The sequence below is a fragment of the Trachymyrmex cornetzi genome, unplaced genomic scaffold (genome assembly GCF_001594075.2).
Source record: "Trachymyrmex cornetzi isolate Tcor2-1 unplaced genomic scaffold, Tcor1.1 scaffold1834, whole genome shotgun sequence".
Lineage (NCBI taxonomy): Eukaryota > Metazoa > Arthropoda > Insecta > Hymenoptera > Formicidae > Trachymyrmex > Trachymyrmex cornetzi.
This window is the reverse complement of record NW_017296457.1, coordinates 20,010-32,186: the sequence shown is the minus strand read 5'-3', so window position 1 is coordinate 32,186 and position 12,177 is coordinate 20,010. Positions and strand designations below refer to the sequence as shown.

General features: G+C 31.3%; 1 protein-coding gene across 1 annotated transcript; it reads right to left on the bottom strand.

The window, feature by feature from the left end:
• Nucleotides 1-7,699: 7,699 nt before the first annotated feature.
• LOC108759412 (putative uncharacterized protein FLJ37770) lies at nt 7,700-8,323 on the bottom strand. The gene has a single exon (XM_018504852.1). The coding sequence runs from the start codon at nt 8,321-8,323 to the stop codon at nt 7,706-7,708; it is 618 nt and encodes a 205-aa protein (XP_018360354.1). The 3' UTR covers nt 7,700-7,705.
• Nucleotides 8,324-12,177: the final 3,854 nt, after the last annotated feature.

Genomic DNA, 12,177 nt, shown 5'->3' with positions numbered 1-12,177 from the left:
GCTAATACTTTTATGAATAGAATAATGAGATAAATCAGGTGTAAAGATAACATATACTTGTTTGTTTAACAGAATTAATCATTGTGCTTACGTATTTTTTTGATAAAACTTTAGAAAATGGGCAAACTTTCGCAAATTTTAATAATCCTGACATATACTTTCAAATAATATTGATGATATTAAGGTTAACTTCGTTCCTTCTCAAAATGTAGTAAAGCAGACAAGTTCTCTGTTTTAAAACACATATTCTCTCCTTTGAAACACATATTCTGCTTTCAAAACGAAATTAATATAAGAAAAAAGTAGCCAAGTTAGAATATCATAAAGCAGGGGGAAAGGTCGGTTCTTTAAGAAGGAAGTGAATTTTAAAGTTATCTGTATTACCGAGGGACATATAATTTTTGTATAATAATTACCTTTCTTTCTGTTACTTATTCGAAAATCCTTTTCCAAGATTAAACAATACGCATTAATGCGTGTCTGCGAAGTAGAGTCTTAATGCTAAGAACGACAAAAAATTTCGAAATTAAGATTTTCTTTATCATTTCTTAATCCAATATAGTGCTCCAAAGCTTAATTCGTAACAATATTTGCTTCATATAAAAAAGCTGTGCAATCTGTATTTATGAAATAGTAATTCACAGAATAAGTAGTTGTTTGCACGAAAAACCAAAGTGGATTTCTTAAAATTGGACTTAGATGTCCAATTAGAACGTTATTGTTATACAAAAATTTACGAGTACCAACATGTGTGTGAGATATTGATATAGTAGAATGTAGTGATGTAAATGACACATAAATCTTCGGTGTGCAAGTCGATGTACAACATGACTATTTGTTTTTACGTTCCCCTTAAAATTATACGGTGGAAAAAAATTTAAATTTGAATAGGTATTATAATCGATTAAATGCAGAAGCAGAGAATTAAGGATGTTTTATACATATTTTCAAAGTGAAAACAAAATTATGAAAAAGTTACAGATTGTTACCACAAATCACGTTTAAAAATAATACTACAGAAGTGATCGTTTACTATCTGGATCATAAGCTATTTTATTAAACAGTAGTATTTTTTAATCGCTGTTCTAATAAAAATATATGAAAATATAATATACGGAATGAATGATAAAAATCTCAATTTCTTAATAAAAGTATATTATGTATTCAGGATTATTTATGTTGAGTTACATTGCGATGCATGAAGTTGTCCTGGTCCATTAAATGAACAAAATATTTATTTGTTCTATATCTTTGTATTACAATAATCAATGAATCGCAATAAAATTTTGTATAAATTATTTTATGTGAATATTTAAAGTACTTATACAAGAGAAATGTATACTTTTTTAAGATTAAAAAAATTGTAACTTTTAAACTAAAAAAAAATAAGCATTAAAATAAATAATCTACAAGAATATGTTATTAAACAAAAAAAAATTTTATTTACATAACTTTTAGATGTATATATTTTATTTGAAATAAAAATATTAAACATATTTCCAAATATAATTTTCTTTGCAAGTCTAATACATTAAATTGTACAGTAATATCTTTTAGATGCATCTCCTCCTAAAAAAAACAATGTAACAAAATAAAAGTATTAAAAGTATCATGTCATCGAAATCGTTTCACTTTTATCTGATGTACACTTTTCCTTATCGTTTTGACATAATTTGATGCAACAGTTGAAATGAGACATCTTATATATGTATGTTCATATAAGAAAAATTAATTTTAATTAGGTGAAATAATTACACGTTGTGTACCGCATGTAATAAAACACTATAGTTTATATCAAATTCTACGTTAAAAATATAATTTCCTTAGTATTTCTCGTGTGTTACGTCCAAGGCTCTGCACGCATGGAACCTTAGGGGGTGAACGTAACGCGAACCGAATCGCCGTATCGTCGGGTCCAAGCTCCTCAAGGGAGCTAGGGGAAGGACCGACTCAACGGGAGGCACTTTACTTCGTCCTTAGGCTCTAGGAGAGCCGACGGTATAAAGGGAGACGAAGTGAAAGACCCTCTCGAGGACGCTCTACTGAGCGGACCTCGAGGCGAACGCAAGCGCTAAAGGCGCAAACTGGGTCAGTGTGCCGTGAGGGCAAATTTTGAGACCAGATGTGCCAGTGCGTTCGATGCCCTTATTTTCGGCCTTGGAAAGGAATCCAAATAGCCGGGGATAAGAGCAAGTGCAATCGTGGTCTTGTCTTTATGAATATAAGGAGGTGTTGTTCGGAAATAAAATAGTCAGAGTTTTAATTTACATTATATATTTAAAATTAAAGTTACCATTACATAGTTGGTTATCTATTTTGTAGATATATATCTATGCTTGTGAGTGTGTGATTGATGTAGTGTGACAGAAGGGAGAATTTACCGAGAGGATAGCGAGAGAATAAAAAGGAAAGGGAGTTTTGGTGAGTGGATCTGAGAGGATTTGGCCTGATTTTCTTTGGACGATGATAGTATTAGCGGGCGGACACGGCCGACTGGTCGACAGGAGCGAACAATTATCGCGAGGGGAATAGCGACAGGGATTGAAGTTATAGCGTGAACAGACTGCAATGTTTCATTTCCTTTTACATGGGAACTTAAGAAGGGAGTAAGAAAGAAAGAAAGAAATAAAAAGAATCAAATAAAAATTAATGAATAATAAACAGAAACTAAGGAAAAAAATATTGAAATGAATTACTGAAAGAAAAAACGAGGGGGATTAGAGAATAGAAACATACTGACTTATTACTGAAATGCTGATCGGTGGAAGTTCTCTGGGCAGGTTGTGTGAAGTTGACGATGTTTCTTCAGCACTGACTCTAAATCTTTAAATCTCGTTGGCTAAGTAAGCGAGATTGATAACTTTTCTCCCGCACTGCTTCTAAGTTTTGGGCTTTAACGGATTGATTTCGAAAAGAAATGTGTTATTTAGCGGGTTGACGCCGGGAAAAGATTCTGTCTGTCTCCGCCTGTCTGTCACTGTGTTAACTTCCGAAGAAATTCTCTCTGAGGGCTGCGGAACCGCAGTTTATATATTGGTTTTCCCTTGATTAGTGGAGTTCTAATTAGATGGTGGGACATTTTTCTGGCTTCTGGATTGGTCGAGATTGTGGGGGAGGACAGGAGTCGGTTTTGTGTCAACAAGTGTCAATGTCTTAATTTTACGATCGTCTTTAAATTATGGAAAAATGAACGTGCATCGATTAAGACGAGCGCACATGCACTGTCGGCACGGGCCCGTCAATCACCCCCCCTGGACATCGCGTGTCACTTTTATATTTTATGGTCGCGGACATCGTGAGAATCGTCCGCGACTTAGCTGTCAGAAAAATGTTTAGGCGCCACTATCGGACTTTCACTGACGTTAGTTATCATTTTTAATAGTGTTGTCGAGGAGGGTGTCATCGACGATGCTCATTAGCTCCCTGCGTTCATCGATTCTAACTTTATTTTATCTGACGTTAATGAGGAGATACTGAAGTCTTTGATTTTAATTTTTCGTGAAAAAGATTTTTATTACTCTTTAACTGTCTTACGCGTTGATAACTCCAGGTCTCCGTAAAGTGAGAAAGAGAAAAGAAAGGCTGCGTGAGTCCGTTAGACGTAACACGTGTATGTCTCTCGGTTTGATTAATTATAACAATTACGATGTATTTACAGGCACGTCCATCTACAACTATGCCTTATATCACGCAAACTAAAACAAAGTATTCAAAGTACAAATGTTAATACAGATAGTATGGTACTTTAACGAAGCTTTAAGTTTCTGTCTATTAATATATCATTTGCTTGGAGATCATTGGAATACATGGACATTTACTTATGCCTTCGATTATTTAAATTTCTATTTTCAATTCGTTTTAATGACCATTTTATTTCTCACGTTACATTACATATGTCAAACTGTTTATAATAAGGTATATGTCATAGTAGAACAAAAGGGTTAATAACTATTTACAACTAGAATGATAAGCACAAGCAACAATGAAATTACACATATCAAAGTTTTATTTGAAATCTGATTCATTGAATGCAAAGTTTTCAGTTTTACTACTAACTTTGGTAATTATATACAACGGACACTACGTCGACGATCTTGACCTTGACATATGTTGTTATCATTGCCCTGGGTAACCTTCGACAGGTTTTAGGTGGCGATCGATCTTCGTTAAAAAGTTATTAACAAAGAAAATTCAACTATAACACGAAAATTCCCTGCTTTAAAATATGTTTGATAGTCGTGCACTGTAGGGGACGCTACACCGTGCCGACGATCGCGACTTTGACATATGTTGTCAAACAGACAATTATGGAAGTCCAGCAACTCTTTACAGGGATGGAGGGGGGTGAAAGTCGTAGGTAAGAGTCGTACGCTTTTAAAACAAGGGAGAAGGGGGGTGAAAGTTGCTTCGTGTTAAAAGTCAAAATCTATGTAAAATAGTATTTAATATTGCATATATAACATAAATGATACGCTATTTTTCAAACTTCTTTTGTTAATAACTGTTTAACCAATAACAATCCAAAAAAATTTTTTCCTGCTTTACTCTGCATACATGGTTTTCGATACATGGTTTAATTAGGGTTAGGTTATTACACTCCCATGAGTATATAATAACCTAATCCTAATCAAATCATGTATCGAAATCCATGAATGCAGAGTAAAGCAGAAAAAAATTTTCAGTTCTAAGAGAGAATAAAAATTATATAAGAAAATATGAAAGTCGTGCGCCCCTAAGCAGGGGAGAAGGCGGAGTGGGAGTTACTTCGCGTGGAAAGTTGTAAAATATACTTTAAAGCAGAAAATTTCTGTTTTATATGATTGAAAAAGAATATTCTTCTTGTACTTTTTTGTTGTGTTGTTAATAATTTTTTAACGAAGATCGACCGCCACCTAAAACTTGTCGGAGTTTTTTCAGAGCCATGACCTTGACAATGTCAAGGTCAAGGTCATCGGCGCGGTGTCCGTTAATGTACCATATATAATTAACCGAACTTTCGTTTTTTGTTGACATAATTTCAGATAAATGAGACGGTAGTAATTCTTCACAAATTGTCCAATTATAATCTCGATGAGGATTTACGTAAACAGGTAAATAACAATAACAAAATTTCATTTTAGAATTTTAACTTCTTATGCTTAATTTTACTAGCGCTCAAAATCCGGATATCTACTTAAATATCATTGAATGATTGTGTACAAAATTGTGTTATTAAATAACAATTATGTTATTCTTTTATACATTTTAGAATACTTGTACACACATTCTAACGCCATAGGTAAGGATAAGTTAGAAAAAGTTTCAAAAATTATTTGTTATTTTATATAACAAAAGCGAGTTTTTGAAAGTTATTTCATACTATCAATATTCTACTATCATAGTGTACCGTATTGTCAATATTCTATTATCGTACGATCTGTATCCTACTATCACACTTTGAAAAATAATCTCAATACATTTTGGCATATAGAATTGAAAATAATTTATAAGGGTTTTGTAGTTGGTGTTGATATGTACAAATATCCTAAAAATACATATAAAAGAATATAATATGTTAAATTAATAAATTCATAGTGTTTTATTACATTAATTTTTAGTTATTTATTTTTGAACCATTTCTATATGTCGACCTTGCTTCTACTCAATACCCGGTAAAAAATTTTTCATGAGTATGTATTAATATGTATAAACATACATAAACGTGCCCTAAATATTCGTATAAACATGTATAATTATATATGAAATATATCCATATACATGTTCATACATCCTTCTTTCTTTTGTAAAATTACTTTTTAGTGTAATAGAAACAATAATAGTAAGTGAAAACATAAAAAATAATTAAACGGATAATTTTCGTATCGTTTGTTTTAGAAAAAAACAAGTTTGGAAAAATATTTAAAAAATTGCTCATATGTAATTATGCATAATTTTATATTAAGAGGCACGGTAGTGTCGCGCGCCATGTGGGAGCGCAGCGCGAGACACTCGTGTCTTTACGCGAGTCAGCGAGTTGCGGGCATCCGAGCATCCGAAATTCTCGGTTTTTTTAATAAACGATAGACCGATCGAGTTCTGAATATGAGCTCCATCGACAGCTTGGGTCCGAATTTTTTATATAATAAACGTTTAATTTACCTCTACGTGGGACACGTAGAGGTAAAATAAATTTAAATTATATTTAAATAAAATTTTCTCATTTTGTGATTCTTCGTCTTTAATTTTTTGAGATTAAATGTTGTATTCCATCGCAAATATAAAAGACTCTTGAATAGAAAGATAAAGGTACGTGTTATGAATAACGATAGACTCGTGCCATCTAGTGACTAAGATTGATTAGAGTTCGTTTTCTTTCCTGATGTTTTTTTTTAGTTGTTTATTTTTCTGTTCACTGACTAAAGGTATAAGAACTCTCCCGATTGGTTAATAATGGACAACGAATCGGAGTGTAACATTAAGGCGCACTTTTAGTGTTTTTCTTTAGAGTTCTAGTTTCCCCTCTATTATTATTCTTATTATTCACTTACTTAAAATTTTGTATAACGTTTTTGTCTTCTCTTGTACGATAGATTTACATTAAAGTAACAAAGGTGTATAATTAAATAGAGGAAATATACATCAGTACGTATCATTTTGTCTCGTTAATTAAATGTTATATGTTGCAATAAAATATATGTTCTTTTCGCAAATTACAAAATACAAGAGTATATGTTATATGTTGCAAGAAATTATATATTATTTTTGCAATTGGCGTAATTTAAAGTTCTGATTTCATTTTTTTTTAAATACATGAGTACTTACTATTGAGGGGTAATTTATAATAAAAAATTAAAAATATTACCACTTAAAGTATATTATTTATGTACCGATTTTTTTTTAGTTTATGTAATATGGTTATACGTAAGTATTTTTTTTCAACATTTCTTCAAATTTGATTTTTTCTAAAACAAATAATGAGAAAATTACCTTTTTAATTATTTTTAATGTTTTCATATTACTATTATTATTTCTATTACACTAAAAAGTAATTTTACAAACGAAAGAGGATGTATGAACATTTATGAACATACTTCAAACATAACTATATATGTTTATGAATATTTATGCGTGTTTATGTAAGTTTATACAAATTCATTAATGAAAAATTTTTTACCGGATATGTCGTTAAAACATTGTGGTTACATAACTTAACTTTGGAAAATGTATTAAATTGGACTCAAATTTAATTTATTATTTACTACGTTCATACATTAATGTGAACGCTTTACTTTGAAACTAAAAAATGGATTGATTTTGACACATATTGAAGCTAAAAGTAACAAAAATGTCATTAAACGTAAGGAATAGGATTGCTCTTTAATATCTGCGACAAAGTAACATAACTGACGTTTTATAATAATGTCTTAAATTTACTAATCCATTTGATAAAATTTATGCAAGTGTCCGAACTATCAAGAGTGGTAGTATATATTTAACGCTTATTAAATTATTTATTTTAATTAAATTGGGCAGTTTATGTTGCAAATAAAACAGAGAGAGGTAAGATTTGGCTTGGGACATTTCTACTATGGATATAATTTTATCTGCTGGGTATGTCTTATTTTAAATAAAAGTATAAAAGTGTACAATAAACGTAAATATATAGATATATACTACTGTGTTCAAAAAGTAAGGTGAATTTTGTTATAAAATGAAAAATCTTTATTTATTCCTCCAAATCAATTTCATCCCCTTCGAAGTATTCCCCCTCCGATACAATGCACTTATGCCAACGTTTTTTCCATTCCTCGAAGCATGCCAAAAAGTCGTTTATCGGTATAGCCTTCAGAGCGCGCAGCGATTCACGTTTAATCTCTTCAATAGATTCAAAACGGTGTCCCCGGAGCGGTCTTTTGAGTTTGGGAAATAGCCAAAAGTCACACGGAGCTAAGTCAGGTGAATAAGGCGGTTGCGGAACGATATGTGTGGAATTTTTGGCGAAAAACTCACGAAGAATCAATGCCGTGTGAGACGGCGCATTATCGTGATGCAAAATTGGCACCAAACGAGATTTGACTTTTCTAAGGCCCAAATGATCTTTCAAAATTGTTTGAACGGATCCAATTGAAATGCCAACCATCTCGACAAGGTCTCTTATTGACAATCGACGATTTTCGAGCACCAATTCCTTAATTTTTTTGACGTGTTGCTGATTAGTTGACGTTGATGGTCGTCCGGGACGTTCCAAGTCATCAACACGTTCTCTACCTTCACTGAAGTCTTTGTACCACTTGTAAACATTTTTCTGCGACATAGTCGATTCACCGAAAGCCTTCTGCAACATTCTGAACGTTTCCGCAGCCGAAATTTCATTTCGCAAACAAAATTTAATGGCACTTCTTTGCTCAGAAAAATCAGACATTTCCAAAATCGCCAAAAGCACTTTTAGTCGTTTAGAAAACACAAGCGTAACTATATCACTAATGATGACATTCACATGCTATTTGCTACAGATGTCACTAACATTAGTACCAACATAAAAATAAAAAAGTTTGCTCAAATCGATTAGCGCGGGAAGTTTAAATTAACAATTCACCTTACTTTTTGAACACAGTAGTACATGCAATATATACATGATGGATCAATAACTCTGTTCACTTTGAATATTTCCTCTATTTTTAGAGATATGTAATATTATATTTATTGAAGTTGTACAACATCAAGGGGATATAATATACTATTAATAGTTTTTCTATGGATGGAGGCGCTTCGGAGATTTCAAGGTCACTTTCACTTTCTTAAATGAAATTGAATGTTTGTTTTACAAAATATGTTTTACAAAATATGATTCCTCTAATTATTTTACATATAAAAGTATTAAAGTAGCGTATCAAAAAATCAATAGTTTACGAGATATTTTGTACTTTATTTTGGCATATATGAACATAAAATTTCTAATTATTCTTAAACTATTAATTCTTTTATAACCTTAATACTTTTATAAACATAATAATGAGATGAATCAATTGGTGGATGAAAAACACATAGTTGCTTTAAAACAGATATGTATGAATAAAGGATATTTTTTTAAATAAACAGCTATGTGATTTCCCAGTGAGAATTAACAATAGATTCGATATCGAATGGATGTTGATTCGACATCGAAATCATCAAATTGACGTCTATTCGACATCGATTTCATTGTCATTTCTCACTGAGTTCTTTCCATCAATTCATTCATCTCATTACTCTGTTCATAAAACTATTAAGGATTACAAAAAAAATTAATAATTTACGAGTATTTAATATTTTATGTCAATATATGCCAGAATAAATAATACAAAATATCTCGTAAACTATTAACTTTTTGATATCACTACCTTAAAACTTTTATATGCAGAATAATTAAAGGAATCATATAGGGGAAAGTTGCTGAATGCGTACTGGTCACCTAAATCGTACCTCGTCGATATTTCATATTATTACGTAATATAAGCAACATTTAATGACAAAAATATGAACTAAATGAAAAATGAGTAATGTAGACAAAAATTCAACAGGCTATACCTTATTTTGTGCGTGCAAACAACATTTTAAAAAATCAGATATAACAAATGTTAATTTTTGATCAATTTATATAGCCGATAGTAATGTAATGATATAATTTTATTCTGAATTGTTATATTTTCACAAAAGAAAGTTTATTGTAGAATATTTTACATTCATTGATATACATATTTACATCCGTTACAAAGATTAAATAAATATTTTTATAAAATCGATTAAGTTTCCTAAATCGTACTACCTCTTATATATGGCTTCATTCGGAATTGCAGCCTTTTAGGTTATGGTGCCTCGGATGCATTATTTTGTCTTTGCTTTGGAACAACATAAAAGATAAAACAATCATGATGCATCCGAGCAATGTTTCCAAACGCCTGTATAAGAATAATTAGAAATAATATTATATTTTGTCAATTTCAAAGACGGTACGATTTGGGATACTTACAGGTACGATTTAGGTGACCGGTTGCCTAAATCGGACCTTTTGCAGCATGTTGCAAAAAGACTCCCAGTGAATTAATTTGATATTGATAGAAGATAAAACGTAATAATAGGTACTTGAAATATCAAAGTACAATTTCTAATCTTCATTTGCACACAAATCAGTTCTAAATGATAAATATAATAAAAAATACGTTAAGTGGTACGCATTCAGCAACTTTCCCCTATATTATGTAAAAAAAAGCAAACTATTCCATTTAAAAAAGTGGAGGTGACCTTGAAATCTCCAAGCGCCTCCACTCATAGAAAAATTATTACTAATATATTGTACCCCTCTTGACACTTTATACAAATTATTATGAGATACCGAGTTCATTTTGAGTAAATGCTAGAAGTCTATAGGCAGAATTTTAAAAAATAATAGGTCATTTTGAAGGGAATTTAATAAGGTTTAAGATAACGTTACGCAAAGTTTGATTCAAATCCCATTTTCTTCGAAAATTAGAGAAATGTAAAAAGTGAGCAAATCGCAAAGTCAAAAAATTGTGCTCCTAATATGAGATTCCCCGAAAAATCGATAGTAACGCGCAAAGTACGTCAGTATTGCAATTAAAACAATTTTTATTTAATGTTTCTAAAATACAAACAAACACTGTCAGCGTGTGTGAAAAATGAGCATGCGGTAGATACCCAGAACTCATTTTCAGATAGTTGGAATCAAGCATCGCAAATATACAGGCACTCAACGTTCATACCGGTTGTCTTTTTTATTATTGTACAATAACATTTATACTTTAGCAACGATTTTCACTATAACATAGGGACATGGGTTATTTCATATTAGGAATACCTTGGGTGTTATATTACAATTTCCACGCCTTATGGTTTTACGATCATCAAATCTAGCTTCAGTAATCAAACAATTCAATATATCCAATTTTTTTTCTATTAGTACGACCTTACTGCATCATTACATGAAAAACGTATTTCCAAATATTTATTTATTCAATAATAAACAAGGTTGAAGTGCTCATCCCAATGTAACCTGAAAATATTTAAATTCTAAAATCTTATTTTACAATGACTATAGGCATAATCTAATAATGAATTTTCTACTAAATAGTTTTCAATTCAAGAGCAATAAACTCATGGTGGGACCTATAGACAGCGTTTATTAGTTTAGCAGATACCCCGTTATCTCATATTAGGCGCCTATCTCATAACAGGAGGCTTTTTTCTATATATAAAATAGAACGTATTCAAGATCTTATTTATAATTAATTCTTTTAAATTTAACCTTTTCTCTCCTAACGCTGGCTATGTTCGGCAAACGCAAAGCGATCCGTATAGACGAACGCTCTCTACAGCCAGCATTCGCGAAGTAATTTATAGTATTTCTTATAGTAAGAGTCACGCCAAACTATCCTGTACAACCATATACGAAGCGCTGTTAACATTGATTTTGTCAAATAATGAATATTTAAACATAATTTGTAGCGGTAGTATATTGATACATATAATGCCACTGGCATGAAACAGATAATTAAAAACGGTTTACAAAGAAATTATAATTACCTTATTTTAAGGGACAATCCCTTTTTTTCAAAAACATGTCCATGCTATTTGGGCATAAAATAATATTTTAAACGCCAAAAACTGTCCACATTTAATGTCTACACTTTTGGCCGCGATCAATGGCGGTATTCCGATGGACCGCCCGCTTTCTGAGCGAAAGGGTTAACAAAATTGTTTTCATCAAGTGTAACGATAGCATATTTTCTTTCAGACGTATGCCACAGTTTTGTCCATTAGGATAACTCTTTCGCAGGTATATAACAGACCTTCCATTCTCGCAGTAATGCATGAGAAATTTTGTTTGATTATGGTTTGATATGAATAAGATTCGCGCGCGCATATATAATTAAATGCATTTTACTTAAACCAAAATCTCGGATTTTGTTATAACAATTAGAAAGAATTTCTGGTTGTTATGACAAGAATCGAGATTTTACATCTAAAACTATAATTATTTTATAAGTATTATATTATTTATTACATTATAAAAGGATTTTTAAAAAATATTTTTCAGTTTGGTTGGAATGAAAATTCTTTTAAATTCGCATCATCAGAATCATGATTAATTTTAATCTCAGCGCTATATAGCAGACCAATTATTGTGTTAGTTGACATAAA

Excerpts from the sequence above, each read along its gene's own strand:
- LOC108759412 (XM_018504852.1), bottom strand. The coding sequence starts at position 8,323 with ATGTTGCAGAAGGCTTTCGGTGAATCGACTATGTCGCAGAAAAATGTT.